The 16,547-nt window shown below is 42.4% G+C and overlaps 1 protein-coding gene and 1 long non-coding RNA gene across 4 annotated transcripts in view; both read left to right on the top strand.

The window, feature by feature from the left end:
• The first annotated feature begins 6,009 nt into the window (after positions 1-6,009).
• LOC109531139 (uncharacterized) lies at positions 6,010-10,347 on the top strand. Its single transcript, XR_002171119.1, has 4 exons — positions 6,010-6,267; positions 8,024-8,090; positions 8,470-8,520; positions 9,722-10,347. It is a non-coding gene; the product is annotated as an uncharacterized LOC109531139 (long non-coding RNA).
• Positions 10,348-12,520: 2,173 nt separating this feature from the next.
• Positions 12,521-16,547, top strand: part of atp2a3 (ATPase sarcoplasmic/endoplasmic reticulum Ca2+ transporting 3) — a 46,564-nt gene continuing 42,537 nt past the window's right edge. For 2 of the 3 annotated variants that reach the window (XM_019895153.1, XM_019895152.1), the window contains exon 1: positions 12,521-12,957. In XM_019895153.1, coding sequence (XP_019750712.1) covers positions 12,840-12,957 — 118 coding nt within the window. In that variant the 5' untranslated portion in view covers positions 12,521-12,839. The remainder of the gene's footprint in view (positions 12,958-16,547) is intronic. The other variant, XM_019895154.1, reaches the window with a different exon arrangement.

Here is a 16,547-nt window from a genome sequence, read left to right on the forward strand (position 1 = left end):
GTTCTCCCTCCTCCACCTGTCGCTGCTCTGCCTCGTCTGATCGTTTACCATCGTGCTATCATTTTTAAGAATGACAAGCTGGGAGAAAAAAAAAAGCTCATAGAATTGTTTGCACCCTGTGCTTGCTTTTGACAGAGATATAACAATTGGACTGTATTCCTCATGGAGCACCGGTGCCAAGTCTTTGGCTTTAATATACAAAGAGGGAATCATGATTTGATCCCCTGCTTCACACATGGAAAAAATTGTTGGTTCCCCTCTGTTCATGACAGAAAAAAACCCACGGTGTCAAAGAAAAAATGTGAACCTGACAAAAAATAAAATCGAAATTTAATGAAAATTAACCAATGAAAATCTGGCATTGCATTTGAACGGTGTTTCAAACAGTTCGTGGACGAAATGAATGGGGATTGGATCCCACTTACGTAGACAAATAAAATCCGTGACAAAAATAAGGAAACAAAGTACAGACAGAAATTTCTGGCGACAAAAAGCCAGGAAAACATGAACGGAAAGTGCTCGCAAAAAAGGCAAGGACACAGCAAAACCTGAAAATAAACAAAACGAAATAGCAAGACTCCAAACACGGATAACCAAAATCAGAAAAAAAAACTCTATTACAAAAATACTTCCAAAACCGGAATCTAAACTTGGGCAAAAATGCCACGAAAATAACACTTGAGGCAGTACAGCAAGCAAGGTCAATAATCCGACAAGTGACGAGGCAGCTTGGTAGACTTCATTAGTAAACACGGAACAGGTGTGCCTGCTGGAGGGAAACGCCCTTCTCTCCAACTGGAACAAAACAAAGACAGGACATGACACTTGACAGGTCAGTTTTAATAACAAAAAAACAGTATGTCAATGTTATTTTACTGTATAGTTATATGGAAATATTACTGATAATGCATGTTTTTGTTTTTTGACATTAGATTTAGTTGTGTTCATGCTATGGCTCGTTTTCTTCAAACAAATATTTCGTATAATTGGGACTTTACGACTAGATTATTTTCCACTGTCACATTTGGGTGACTTGGTTTTAATCTTATTATTAGTTTTATCTGCTGCTCCTTTTCAACGCTACTACCATCTTCATGTTCTTGGCAGCTGTGTCGAAGTTGTTTTTTATTTTTTTAACCTTTGCCCATCTATTCGTCGTGCACACCTGATCCCTTTTGTGCATGTCGATGTAAAGGCTAGCACATCCTCACCTCGTCATAATGAGACCCACTTCCTCTCACCCACCTGGGACAGAAGGCCAGCGGAGGTCAGCCCTCATTGCGCTCAGGGATAATTGGGTCGTTCAAATAATCCTCTGAGAGTAAGAGACACTGAAGCCCTGTGCTCATATTTAGCGGCTCTGCGGATAATACGGTGTCACTGCACCTGAAGAAAAAAGATGGCGGGTGATGGTCTCATTTCGAGATTGATCTGGGTTAGGAGTTGGCTTTTATTGGAAGGACCACCTGTGGCTCTGATATAATGGATGGCCGGGGAAAGGTGAAGGCTGCAGTGCTTAGCCCGTTGACTCATTTGGAAGATTAGGAAAAGGGCTTTTTTGAAGGGGGGGGGGGGATACTCTTGCTCCCCAGGCACGCCTTCCTGTTTCCCTGCATTGGGTCCTCCACCTCAAAATCACCAAAAAGATCTTCAACCTTGACGGTGAGAAATTACACAGGTGAAACTCAAGTATGTCTTTTGTCATCTGCCTATTCTTGTAAATGTGTCTGTTCTTGCAATTCAGCTGGAATTTGACTGCGACATTCTCCTGTTTGTCAACACCAAAAAGGTAAGTGGCACAACGCTGCCTCCGTGAGGGAAAATAGAATCAATTGTTCTGGAGGGAAAATGGAATCAATTCATCTCATGGAGGGGCTCAGGTGTGCTTCGCAGTCTGCGGCCACTTTTTTCGAGTCTTGAGCTCTAAAATGTAGGATGCCCCTGGTTGTCATGGTAATCAAATCTGCACTCATCATTGGCAGTACATGTACAGTATATGGGGCAGCATGAGGGCCGGCTCACGTGTATCGGACAGGGTCACCCTCTCGTGGCCTAATTTCCTTAGTTCACATGAATTTGCATAGACTTCACCGAAGCACAGTCAAAACATGCAACCTCCTCTCAAAAAAATGCTGACCTTGGATGATTGCGTCTCTGCTTGTGTGATCGCAATTCACGTTGCTCTTTTCACCTCCAAGCACAAATAATAAATCGAGCTTGACCGAGAGTACTGTATTATGCATTTTATTAATTGAGTAGAAACTACATACTGTACTGTACATAAGCTGGAGCCTTCTGTTGCGTGACAAGTGTGTCACTTGCACATGACATCAAGGTATTCTATCCGTGCCCTTGAAATCAGGTGAAGGTGACACTTGTGGGTGGCCATGTAAACGGAATCCAATGTAGAAAAATTTCAACGGCTGTACTTTCCTCCTTTGAAAACACAAGCTTGACTTGTTCCATATTCCATTTCCTTTTAGAATCCGGCCACACACCAAGGCACAGCTCTGGGCTGTCCTACTTGTCTCATTAACTTGTAACCGTGCCACACAATGCCCGTTTTCTTCTGGTGCCTGACTGTGAAAGATGATAGTTTAATTCCCTCGTTTTGATACCACCACGCTTGGTATCCCTTCTGACAGTGACCCCGGTACACAAAGAGGCTTCAGGCTAAATGAAGTAAATGCTGGTTCATATTTAATGACCACCTATATTATTTATTTAACTGAAAAAAACAAAAGACGAGTACCATTCTTCATTTATGCGTCGCTCCAGAAGACGTTTCTCATTGTAAAAGGGGAGCACTTTTTAACGACACACGGCTGAAGGGAAAGTTTTCAAATGATTTGTAAGAGATGGAAATTAAAAGTAAACCTGAGTCAGCATTGACCACACTGGAAAGTAGTTCATTTAAAAATATGAGTTGTAGCCATCGTTTATTTGGGGATTCCCTTTTCAAAACAGTCACTTTGTGTGTGTGCGCGGGCGCGTGTGCGAGAGTGACTCGCACGCAGCTTTCTGGCTACCTGTCAAAGTCAGATGCTATGTCCTTGTGTGTGTCTCAGCCACATGGGTGAGAGCACATACTCTTGATGCAATCGATCAGGGGTGGCCAATACGTCGGTCGGGATCGACCGGTAGCTCGCGGAGTGGTCCAAAGTCGATCGCGAATGTCAAGGGGAAAAAAAAGCAGCCCAAACCATTTGTGTTTCTGTGTGTGTGTTATTAATCTTATATTTTGGTGCGAATCCACACTGCACCCTTAGCGTTATATCGGTCTCACTTTTACAAAACGTACTTAAAAAATACAATAAAATATATAAAAAAAAAAAACAGGTCACCTTTAACCTACTGTTGCGCGTGACCTGCATCACCGGAAGTTGTTCGCCCGTCAGCAGTCTGGAATTGCAGTTTGCGATCGGAGCTGTTGCTGAGATCTTTTATTGTTGTTATTATTATTCGCATCCAGGGTTTGTTTGTGTACAATTCACAGCGGCCAATGGCAAAGAATGGGAATCTGGAGTGCCGGGAGAAGCATTTTCAAACGGTACACGTGAGCTACGATCATTAACGATGCAAAGGTGCGTCCCATGCTTCCGCGTCAGGTCTCGACCGAGTAGATAGATAACCCCCCCCCCCCCAAAAAAAAAGTTCCAGAAAGAGAACATGGTCCATTCTTTTGATCGTTATTTTCTATCTTTTAGTCTTTCTGCATTTCCTCGTTTGCCATCCAGTTTAGAGCCGAATGAGCACTACTTCTGTCCTTGAATTTCAGTGAGCACAGTTAGTGGTTACACACGCGCCACGTGTAGCACAGTTTGAGTAAAAAGGACTAAATATAGCACTGGAAATAACAGGGGCCTTTCTATATCATAAATATATTTGTTTGGTCATTCAAAATCAATTCCACTTTTTTATGCTTGTTCCGATCAGTGCGACCACGGCACATGCATGAATGCATGCGTGCACAGGCAGACACACATTTTTTTTACCTTGTTTACGTCCCTGCTTGCTGTCATTTGTTAGTCAAATGCTGCACATAAGTCAAGCAGACCCGCCGTCACACAAGCCGAAACAATAAATAGATTCTTGTTCTTGAGCGAGTTTTCTCAACCACATTTAGGTTTTACTCAGACTAATACGTTGCAAAGCCTGCTTCAGGAACATTACGGCGGCGTGGATACATTTTGCCAAGATTGTGTCAGGCAGAGTTTCGCAGCGTAATATTTACATCACTGGGGCGCCAAGGCTCCTTTTTGAGTCATTGAGTATATTTTCAATTCCCTTTTTGAGAGCGAAGGGCCGCACCGTATTTGGCTGGGCTTTCCATCTAGGACATGCGGGCGATCTGCCTTCCGCTCGCATGTGTGCAAATCTTGAGCCTTTGCTGTGAAGAAGAAGAGCTGTTTAATCAGGGCATCGTTTTATTTCAAGTCTGTAACGTGGGCAGCAAATTTTCTCGAGGGCTTTGCTGCATCACTGCACAGCCCTCATAGCCGTGAGCAGACCTCCAAAACTTTTAACACTTCAGCTATATCTCCCCCCACCCCCCAACTTTGCAGCTGCGTAGAGAAGACACCAAATTCCCTCAACAATACAATATAAAAGCTAGTTATTGCGCGTTTCAAATCTCACCGTAACATGTATTTGCGTGCATGTTGTCGACGTGCGGTTCATCAGCGCGGTAAATACTGTATGTGGGCGGTGTGTGTCATTTGCACAGTGGCCATGTGTTTGCGAACGTGCCTGCGAAAACATAACAGGTTGGTAAACGAGGTGCGAGGTTTCTCATCTGTTCCCCCGGTTTCTTATTATGGTGAAAAGAGCAACATACCAACATAGATGTATTGATGAAATACCAACAATTGTTCTTGAGTGGATGTTTGTATTTCAATTTCAAGTTCAGAGACAGAAAAGGAAGCGATGTTTTGGTTCTTATAAATGTTAAAGTATAGGTTTTATTTATGCAGCATCTTTTCCAGGGGGACTCACAGAGTGCTTCATGAAAATATAAAATTCAGAATCACAACACACCTTCCTCAAGAGAGAGTCACAAATCCATTGAGAGCCAACGTCCAAGTCTCCCGAATTGTTGTGGCCCTTGAGCACAAAGCTCTGTTTTGGGTGACAAACTGATTTGTCATTTCCACCATTTCGGAGCATGTGGGAGGACGGGAGATAACTGCCAGGTTCACTGGTGAGTAATTCCTCCCATCTGTAGCGATACACCTGCTCCTGGTCTGCTCGCTAATGTTGCTGTCTGTGACACCCAATGTCACAAAACCTTCCAACACGTTGATGTGCATTTGCTTTGAAGGGACACATTGTACAGTCATGACTGCAGCCATGCTTGAAATTGGGGTGGATTTGTAAAATTGTATTTTAACTCGGGTAGCAAAAGAACATTGCGTCCACCAAAAAATAAAATAAAAAATGTGTAGACTCAGAAGAATAAATAAATAAACTTTTTATTGAGAAAAAACGTATATATGTATGTCCAAGATACTGACAATAATAATTTACAAATTGTAAATGGCAGAAAAATATACACTATCCTATTCTTGATAAAATCATCAAGTCATAACATCAGAAAATAAAATATTGCTGGCGTGGGGCCGAAAGCTGCTATGTCACAATTTGGTCCAACCGGACTGGGTTTTGAGGAGGACCCACCTCTCCGAATGCTTCTTCCTCCAGTGTTTCAGCTTATCGAAGGGACCATTTTGTTTTCAATGTTGCCCACTCGGCATTTGTTGTCATTGTGCTGGTCATTCTCGAAGGGGGATTCCCCCATCTGCGGCCCCTTCTCAAGGTTTCAAATTTTTGCCCTTTATTTTTTTTTCCCCTCCTTGGGGTCCAGATCAGGGGATGTCATAAATATTTGTCCACTGTAGGCATTTGAAGCCCTTTGAGACTTTTCTGTGATTAATGGCTGCATAAATAAATGTGACTCAACTTTGTAAATTTCACATTTTTTCCACAAATCTATACTATGAGTTAATCCACACAAGTGGGTTATTATTATCACTGCTGTTATTGAGCAATCTAAAGTGTTGAAAATAGCCTGGGCGTTCAGATGATAGAACTGCATGCTTGACATCGAACAGGTTGAATTGGCCTCTTAATTACACCTGGAGTTAATCTTTAAATTCTATTCAAGACATGTTTGGGTGTCGGAGAGAGAAAATGAGACAGAGAGGGCAAAAGCATAAAAACACTCAACCCACAAAGTATTGCGAGTTCATCCTTTAGCGATGCCTGCAGGTATTTAACTGTCTTTATTTATCGAGTGTCCACATGCTTGCATAATGCTCCTTATCTAAATGTACTGCTGGTGTTTGCTTTGCATTTGACATTTATCCGTGCACCAGTTAAATGCTGTTTATTTATGTTGTGCTGGCGCTTTCCCTGTGATGCAATAGTCGTTAGCCTCCGAGCATACTTGCCTTTAGCAATTTTTAGCGTTTTCAAGAAAATTAGTTTTGTTCTCGCTATTTTTTTTCTCACCTTTTCAGTTATTGAGGTTATGGTAATTCAGAAAGGTTGACGCAAGGAAACTGGACTTTTTTTTTTTTCCATTGACCGAAATTCAAATCTGATATAGATTATGAAGATGTTGCGACATGACAGTTTGCGAAAGCTGTTGTCATAGATTCAAAGTATTTATCGTTTGAAAAATTGAACCATAGAAGCGTGTTTCGCTGTCATGAAGATATTGAAGAAAAAAAAAAGCTATAAGACACAAAGCAAATAACATACAGTTGAAAACATTATCATATAATAATAGAAGGTCAGTCTGAGAAAAAAACACAGAAAGAGTAATTGTAAAAGAAGAAAGGCTAACCTTATCTGGCAACTCCAGTTGCAAGCTCTTCCTTATTTTTAATGTGGTGAATGACTAGTGAGGCACGTTCTTTTTATTTTTAAACACTCAACACAACCACTTGTGTCCTGAACTCGCACAAGCTTCAGGTTGCTCCCTAATTGGCGAGCTTTCTGATTCACCTCAAAAAGTAACTTCAATAACAAATGGATACAAAAAGGAGAATTTATTTTCTGTTGGCAGCTATCGTGGACACTTACAATGATTCATTTTTGTTTCCATTCCTCTTGAACCACCGAAAAAGATATATCTACAAAAAATGTTAAACATGAACATGTTCAACACCAGTACATCACATTTATCTCCGAATCGACTAAAAAAAGAAATCTTTTCCCAGAGGATCAAAATTCTCTGTGGTATCCACATCTGCTGTCCTGATCTCTGACCTCCATCCCCATGACTCACCCATTAGCTGGAGTCGGCGGTACAAAGTCCCCCATCTACGTCCACTGCAAGGAGCACTAAAAGTCCCCACCTTGTTGAAATTTAAACAAGACCAATACTCAAAATTGTAATTCTGTAAGTAAATTGGTATAGCATTCCAAGAACCTGTTCTACAAATGATGCAGGCTGAATGATGAATGCAGTAATAATGGCACAGCAGGACAATGTGTTAAATGACACGAGCGTCAATATCAAATTACAAGTCAACCGTTTAAGAATTTAGTTCATGGCAAGGGGAAAGATGCTCCTAAATTGGTCAGCTGTTTTTTTTTTTTTTTTTGGGTTGTTTTGGGAATGCTTATCAGAGTAAAGGTGCTGGAAAAGCTCGTGTCCAAAGTGAGGTGAGTTTCGTAAAATGTGGCCTTTTCTTCGTGAGATATAGATTATCCTAAATGCAGTCTGAACAAATTTCTCCCCTGGGCGGGAGATGAAAAATAGAGTACCCTTGAAATGAAACCCTACTGTGACGCTACAGGAAGTGCACAACAGTTCTGAGAGGTAGGCAGAAAAAATAGTGATTTGACATGACTTGGTTGTATTGTTTCACATTTGATTGGTGGGCAGGCACTCCAGATACAACTATTCTTCTCCAAACTATCAATTTAAATATCATATCCCTTTTGTACGTAGAAGTCTTATGATGTCACAGAAAGGATAAGCTAAACAACATGTTGACACTTTCATTCTTGACAGGCAGTGGCAGTTGGAACGAACCGAGCCAGGAAGTCCTGCCAGCGGTTCACCAACCCCAAAATGAAAAGTAAGAGCAACTAACAGCAACTATGAGGTACATGGCGATGTACCTCATTCATTTCTGGCGACGCGTGTACGATCACGGAGAACAGTTATTGAAGACGAGGCGTGAATGAACTGCCGCAAGGCAACGTGAAAAGCACAGTTTGCCTGATACACCGGTGACGGATGACAAACAGCCCACAAAAGAACTCGGCGGAGCTATCGGGTGAATGAACAAACCAAACGGTTTCAAATTGTGAAAGGATATGAATTTTTATTTTTATTGCCTTCAGGTCAGACAGTATATTACGGCGTGTAATGTCCTGACATTTTGCGATGAAGAGTTGATGAGCAGGAGCAAGATGGCGAGGGACCATCTGTCTCTCATTTAAATATGTTTGCAGGGAAGCATGAGAGCAGTCACCGCTGGACTCGGAGCAATCCATAATTCAGATGTACGTACACGCACGGGACGGGACGCTTGCGCGCCCTGGGAGAGGCAGACCAAGGATGTTTCTGTTTTTGTTGACATTGCAGTCAGGTAAAAGGAACAAGAGCTGTTCCCTCGTTCAGCGGAGTCATATACTGTTGTTCGACCACCGTCTATGGTCATCTTTGGAAATGCACGTTTATTTGTGGTTTCGTAGCGACCGTTCGCCGTCGTGCTAAAAATTCAATAGTGAGACTTTGCAGCTCTCCTCCATTCAAATCCGACAGCATAGTTTTGTGCGCCACCTGCTCCGGTCCCCCTCTCTCGGCTCCCAGTTATCACCCGCCTTCCTCCACCGACACCAGCTAGTCTATTTCCCAGGTCACTGATTAGTAATTGGAACTGTCTGACCAGACGTGACTGCTGCCTTTGTTGCGCTCCGTCTACTGTGATGTGGAAAAGCGTGCACATTGGTCATTTCCATAACTGGCATTTGGGGAGTGAAAAAGATCCATTGAAATGAGCCATTCTGTCCTTGGAAGTGATTAGCAACCCGGAGAAAAGGATCAGATGAGACGAGGAACCAGACTTTTGACAAATGACCGTATTCTATAAATACCTTTAAAATAAAAAAAAAAAAAAAGGATTTGCGAATGCTGGAACACATTCTCAATGAAACTCGGGTTTGTCTGCTAGTCGATGCAAATAAAAAGACAATCTTCCAGTAACCATTCAAGCCTGAAAACAAATCATTTTCCGGTAATTTATCCATCCATCCATTTTCTGATCCGCTTTTATCCTCGCTAAGGTCACGGGGGTTGCTGGAGCCTATCCCAGCTGTCTTCGGGCAATAAGCGGGGGACACCCTGAACCAATTGCCAGCCAATCTCAGGACACACACAGAGACGAACAACCATCTGCGCTCACACCTACACCTAGGGACATTTTTGAGTGTTAAATCAGCCTGCCTTGCATGTTTTTGGGATGTGGGAGGAAACCGGAGTACCCAGAGAAAACCCACGCAATCTTTTCTAGCCTTTATTAGATATTCCCTTTTCTTAGTTAAAATTACATTCTGTGACAATTAAGCATTTGGGATCGTCTGCCCGCTCACAGTCACCCACCGACTTGAGTTCATCACTGCTCCATCTGGAAGTTTGTTTTTTTTCCGAGCAGCTCTGTCGCTTCAAAGGACAAATTTCTGACCCATCTGCATGTGTTGACAGCTCTTGATGCGGGAGTTAATTGCTGGAGAAGATGCATCACATGAACCGTGTCTGACTAAGACAGAAGGGTTGAAGAGGAGACTGCCGTGAAGTTGATGACCGCTATTAATAGCATAAGTGAGCCAAAGTGCGAGAACCAACATCCACCCTCTGGACCCATAAATCATCTCAATGCTTTACCTAGGAAGAACTGAATAGTTTCTTAAGTGCAGAGGCCACGTTATTGTCCCGCAGGAATGTATGCTTCCATTTCTGTAACTTGGACAATAATGACAGATGGTGTTAGATGCCTCCCTCCTAGCTTAGCAGCCCTTGGACTAATAACCCGGAGGCCAGTAGTGGCAAAGTCACAAGTTTGACTACATTTCTCAGTAGCGTGGTGCCATCGTTGTTTACAACACAACGGTAAAGTTACATTTAGGATCACATAACTGTATCGTCCACAGAAGCAACATTTGCCCAGGCAGTTCTAAATCTCTATTACATCTCTTCAGTAGCTAGGACGAGTACTACGTGGTATGTGAAAAATAAAATAAAAAATGATATCTGTGAGTTGTCTGATAAACAAAACAGTTACTGAATATGCCCAACACAAATTTGAGCACATCCCCATTTAGGTATTTTGTGAAGTTAAAACACGAATCTCCAACTAAGCTCTTCATCGCAACTCAGTCAGCAAGAAGCTAACATCGCACTAGATAGCGACATAGAATAAAACTGTGTTCGATTCCTGTCACCATCTGCCTTTTTATTGACCTTAGGTGAACGACGACTTCATCTGAAGCTTTACATTGTTGTAGAATAACACTGCTGTTGAGTAAAAGATTACCACCCAGCTCAAGCTTCTCCTTTGTTATATTAATCTGAATCTCTTTTTCATCATGGAGAATGGTTTAGTTCAACGATGTACAGCGCCTGTCCAATCAGACTTTGCGCCACCTTTTTACTGGTCTCGTGGTTCACTTGTGTAGGATGGAGCACGACTATGTTTGGGTTTACGTAGAGCACGGCAGCCTCCGCTAATCTACCTTTGGTAAATGGTCATTTTGATTCCATTACCGAGAGAATGGCTTTCGGTAAAAACCCCATTATCACGGTGACTCATCTTGGCCCAAAAAAATGATTGACCTGTAAAGCATTTTGTCTGGATGCACTGATAGAGGAGTGGACGTGTTTGTGCGTGTGTATGAGAGCTACTGCCAAGCCTGTTTTGAAAGGTGCGATGGAGACGAACATATCGGAGAGCCGTCTCCAGGCCTTGGCTGACCCTCTCACTTTGACCATTTGAGTGAGGGTGATATCCTAAAGAGAGGCTGGCTGTGGCACCCATGGTTCTGCAAAACCTTTTTTTCCACCCTTTCCATTCGAATTGTACGAACGGCGGGCTTCTTTCAAAACTCGTCACTGCAAGGAAGGACGCAAAGGGCATAACGAACATAAACTGAAGAGAGAAATGAGATGATGATTCATAATTATCTTCCCTGAGTGTGCATGTCTGGTGAGAATTCTATATAATCAATTGATTCATGATATGTACTGTAATATGATGCAGGCAAAGAGACAATTCTCAGAATGAGTCCCTGACACATACAGAAAACCTTCTCCGCAAATGTTTCATTGTTATAAGCAGCAGATATGAAAACACCTTTTTTTTTTCACCCCAACGTGAGCGATGAGACCAGCTGTAACGTTGGACAGAATTGGAACACCGAGGTCCCATTCTGGTTCTAGTGAGCTCTAACAGAACACCCATTTCTGTACGTCCTGTAGTAACCTCACAATTAAGGATAAAGTGATGGAAAGGAAATGTGTCACGTCACTTTCCCTGGAGCTGGCTCCCTGTCAGTGAATGAATGGGCAAATTCATTTCACTTCTGCCCAAATGCATAAAATACATTTTCCTTCTGTTAAAATACAAACAACCCCCCCCCCCAAAAAAACAAACAAATTGCATTTCAAACTGTATCACTTAGATTTAAAATAGGTTTACGCATAATCTAAAAGTTTAACCTGAAATTTATGAGGTGCATTAGCTTAATCAGTAAACATTGAACATGGTCTACAAATGTGTGACGTACCATTTGGTTGGACTTTCTTAGCATGTCACATGACTTCATCGGTGGTTTTCCAGGAAGTAAACTCCCAGGTCTCGAGGTGACGTTAATAACATGCAAAATATGCTTGTAGTGTCTACTGAGGATACTCTGCACGTATTCACACCAGAAAAAAAGTAGTTAGTAGTCACTAGCTGTCCACTGTAGTAACCGCTGTCCCTGAAGGACAAGGACAGAAAATCTCCTTCAATTCTAAAATGACCCAAAAGTACAAATCTGCGAAAATGTATACTTTTTGCCAAAATTTAAATACAGTAAAATTTGGTCACTGACTTGCAAATTTTACACAGTTAATATGAAATTTTACCAACATTAAAACAATGTTGACAACATAAAACGTATCCTTCAGTAAACGGAGTTCTTTGAAATTAGGTACTGGAGCTCAAACACATGTCTGAAATGCATTTCGATTGAGGTTTCAAATGCTGAATTGATAAGATTATTCAGTCCCAAAACAAATGGGATATCGTTTCCTCTTCACGACAACAGAAAGAGAAACAAATATTCGTATGTTTACATGCCACCACTACATACGAAGAGATCACCGCATGCAAAACTAGGACTGGCTTGTGTACGTCATGTGCGTTCGGAGGAAGTCCCCGCAGCCGGACTGAGTGCCGACAGGTATGCGCAGCCAATGGGGGCGCGGGAGGGAGTGTACAACAGATGAGAGGCGGCGCACGCCGGTTCGCACACCCAGCACACCTTCACATGCAGATGAGGTCGACAGCAGGCGAGCATTTGAAGCAGAGCCGCGTGCGACTCGTTCGGAGCCGGGGGATCGCTTGTTCTTGTTCGGGGAGCGACAGGTTATCTCGTGCAAGGAGAAGCATCCAGCCGCCTCAGCGTCAGTCTGCGGAAAATCTTTGAGAACCCCCCCCCCCCCTTAACAACACCACCACATCGCTCGCTCGTCTCCACCACACGAGCGCCTGAGTAGATGTTCAACTCCATGCATTCTCATCCCCTCATCTAAGCGCCAAATTTTATCCGCCGACGCCGAGATGGAAAACGCGCACACCAAAGCGGCGAGTGAAGTTTTAGACTTTTTCGGCGTGAATGAAAACACCGGACTGACTCAGGAGCAAGTGAAAGTGCAATTGGAGAAATATGGGCCGAACGGTGAGTAGTTTTACTTCTTTATTTCCTCATCACACCCCCCATCTTGAAACCTGCAAGATTCAATTAGGATCTGTCAAAATATGGGCTTTACATTGCATTTGTCTGATGAACTTTCGGTGCAATGTTAGATTAAATGGCGCCTTTTTAAATATTAGGACGAAGAAGATTTTGTTACATCGTCACAAAGACGGAGTCCCTCATTCTATAATACACATAAATGTACTCTATATTTCTAATTACTGGACTGCAAGATAGTTATTTGTACGCCTTATATGCACCACCAGGACTGGTATGCTCACTTATTGAAACTGTCCTTGCAGGGACTCTGTAAGAGTCTCGAACAAATGACAAGCCATTTACCCTTAAAGATATTAATTAACTCCTTTAATCTGGTCTGCTGGTCCTTTGAAGTCGTCTTATGTCAGGTTCCTAAAATAAGTCAAACAAACCCGCAGCCTTCCTCTGTGTACACACCGTGCACATCCCTGCTTGTCATTCAGGCCACCGTGCAGGAAGTACACACACTTCAACTACTCGAATGGAAGATGAGGCGATGACGTCGATGAAACCCAAAAGCTTGATCAACCTGTTTTCATTTTAAACACCTGTTTCTCAAAAATAGGCTGATACTTTACCGCTCAAGTCACAAGATAACATCAAATAAAAACTGCGGGCTGTCATGGCATCAGCCTCGCAGCAGGGAAATACAAATGGCCCCAAAATTAATACAGTTGAACCTCGATTTAACGGGCTAATTAAGGGAAGGCTCCTCAGCTAGTGCCGGTTGTGCATGACATCGTAGTGCTTACATACAATGCAAATTCACTGTCAATAAATATGTAAAAAAAAAAAAAAAGATTGAAACTGTTTGCAAAATTTTCAAGTTTATTCAAGCTTACCTTGTTGGTGCTTTGAGGAAATGGCATGTATCTGATCATGTTCATGAGTCACGATGCTGGCACTTCCTTTATTCACCTCTGTTATGATTAGTTGCCATAGATAAGGTCTTAACTTACTATATACTTTGAGCTGCATCCTTTGGGCAATGCTTCCCATTAACTTTGATGGAACACTCGCCCCTTCTAACATGGCTGCCACGGATGTACATTCATTGTTTTTGATGGGAAGTTCCCCCTGCCAACATGGCCACCACATTGGTGTGTTTTTTTTAGCCTGCTCTAGTCTTCTGTAAGTCTGCTTATCTTCGACAAGAAAGCAGCACAAGCCGGAAAGGGGCACTGTTTCCAGTCGCTCTGGCAAGTTGTGACCAATTCCAAAACTTAGAGAATTTGAAATGTACTATTACAAAGGGGCATTTTGAGTGGTCTGGACACTATTTTCTGTCCTTTAAATCAGGACTCCATTGCTTCCGGGACCATTAAATCCAGGTTCCACTGTAATAGAGTGATGTTGGCGTTTTTGATCTTGTGCAGTTTCGACTGGGGAAATGTACCATCTGTTTTAACAGTTGAATGTAGTACAAGTTGGCCAGTCGTGCCTGGAGAGTGAGACACAAGGTTCAATGTAACACAACAACAATCACCTTGCGATTTGATCATTTCCAGGTATACCCTGGATCCAATTCTTACATCGATGTTAAGAACAAAGGTAATAAGGGCAGCCACATAGACCTTAAATAATAGAGAAGGTAGAATAATGATAGTTTGTGTGGATAAATACGAAAAGAGCTGGTGATAGCATTAGCATCATGCAATAGCTAGCGAGAGTTCCCCTTATATAGGCTAAGACATCTCTCAGTGTAATTCCTTCCAAGTAAAATAGCACATTTTATCATGTACTGTATTCATTTTATAACTACAACAAATATGTTTGGAATTATTTTATTTCAATGGAAAATAATGGTTGTGGGTCGGTTCAGATTGTGAACATGCCAAGGAAGAACCCTTAAAATTTTGGAGAGAATCTGGATAAAGGTGTAGATACAGTTACATATGTTCACATCAGTTCATCCATCAAAATCTTAAGAGTGTTTCTCATTTGTTCGTCACCACGTAAGAAGCAGGATAGAGCCTGCTTGCTAACAATGACACACAAAGCTTTTTTTAACAGTTCAGCCTTGGTGGATATCTCCTGTATGTCCATCAATTGTCGAATTGCCTTTTATTGTTTAGTATCAGCTTTTGCGTGCTTGTAGCGCTGTCAGCTTGTGTGAAGCCTCGAGTCAGTGTCGGAGTGTTGAATGTTCACAGCCCCACCTTTCCCTCCTGGCCTGTCATTTGCATGTGTGGCCAAGCTGCGGAGTACAGTATAGCGCCATATTGTGCAAGTCAAACAGTTGGCCTCTTGTTTGCCGCGCAGCCTGTGATGACTTCATGGAAAAAGCAACGTCTCGCCGCAGATAACATCGCTTTTCGCTTTTAGCTGTGAACTTCCTGTTCGTGTGTGTGTGCGTGTGCGTGTATGTGTGTGTGTGTCTAAGTCTGTACAGATAATAGCTGGTGCAAGGGGATACCCATTTCCCTTTTTGGATCTGACTATTATTGTGTTCACTCTTGTTTCTTCTCGAAGAGTAAGGCAAAGTATCGAGGCCAGTCTTGCATGTACTTGGCTTTGTTGACTACTTTAGGATATGTTATTACAGAGTGTGAAACAGCTGCTTCTCCTTCCCCTCTTCTCGGAAAATGTTGACTTTCGAGTTGACTGCAAGGTGTTTGTTTCTGCGTCATTATAAAACGCCTTGCAGTGGCACAAGCATGTTAGCTCTGGCAAACACACGTGCACCAAAAATTAGGCAGCGTTACCAGAATCTCATTAGCATGATGAGCGCAAGTGTTTATCTTGGTGTGGACATGAGATGGCAAATAAGAGGCAATCTTACATGATCTGCACAAGTCAAGAGTCTGGTCAGTTCCATTGATACCTTTGGTGATAGCACGTGAGTGTATCTATCTGTACCTTTCTGTTAGCTCCTCACCGAGATTCAACTAATTCTTACTTGGCTCCTCTACTCGTTTGGGGATTTTTGTGCAATCATACCAAATCGTTTATCGAAATCGCTTACTCTTATTTGTCTGCGTGTCCAGGCACATTGTTCACTTCCATGTGTGTGTGTGTGTGCGTGTATGTGTGTGTGTGTCTAAGTCTGTACAGATAATAGCTGGTGCAAGGGGATACCCATTTCCCTTTTTGGATCTGACTATTATTGTGTTCACTCTTGTTTCTTCTCGAAGAGTAAGGCAAAGTATCGAGGCCAGTCTTGCATGTACTTGGCTTTGTTGACTACTTTAGGATATGTTATTACAGAGTGTGAAACAGCTGCTTCTCCTTCCCCTCTTCTCGGAAAATGTTGACTTTCGAGTTGACTGCAAGGTGTTTGTTTCTGCGTCATTATAAAACGCCTTGCAGTGGCACAAGCATGTTAGCTCTGGCAAACACACGTGCACCAAAAATTAGGCAGCGTTACCAGAATCTCATTAGCATGATGAGCGCAAGTGTTTATCTTGGTGTGGACATGAGATGGCAAATAAGAGGCAATCTTACATGATCTGCACAAGTCAAGAGTCTGGTCAGTTCCATTGATACCTTTGGTGATAGCACGTGAGTGTATCTATCTGTACCTTTCTGTTAGC

This window comes from Hippocampus comes, unplaced genomic scaffold, assembly GCF_001891065.2.
Source record: "Hippocampus comes isolate QL1 unplaced genomic scaffold, H_comes_QL1_v1.1 scaffold177, whole genome shotgun sequence".
NCBI classification, from domain to species: Eukaryota; Metazoa; Chordata; class Actinopteri; order Syngnathiformes; family Syngnathidae; genus Hippocampus; species Hippocampus comes.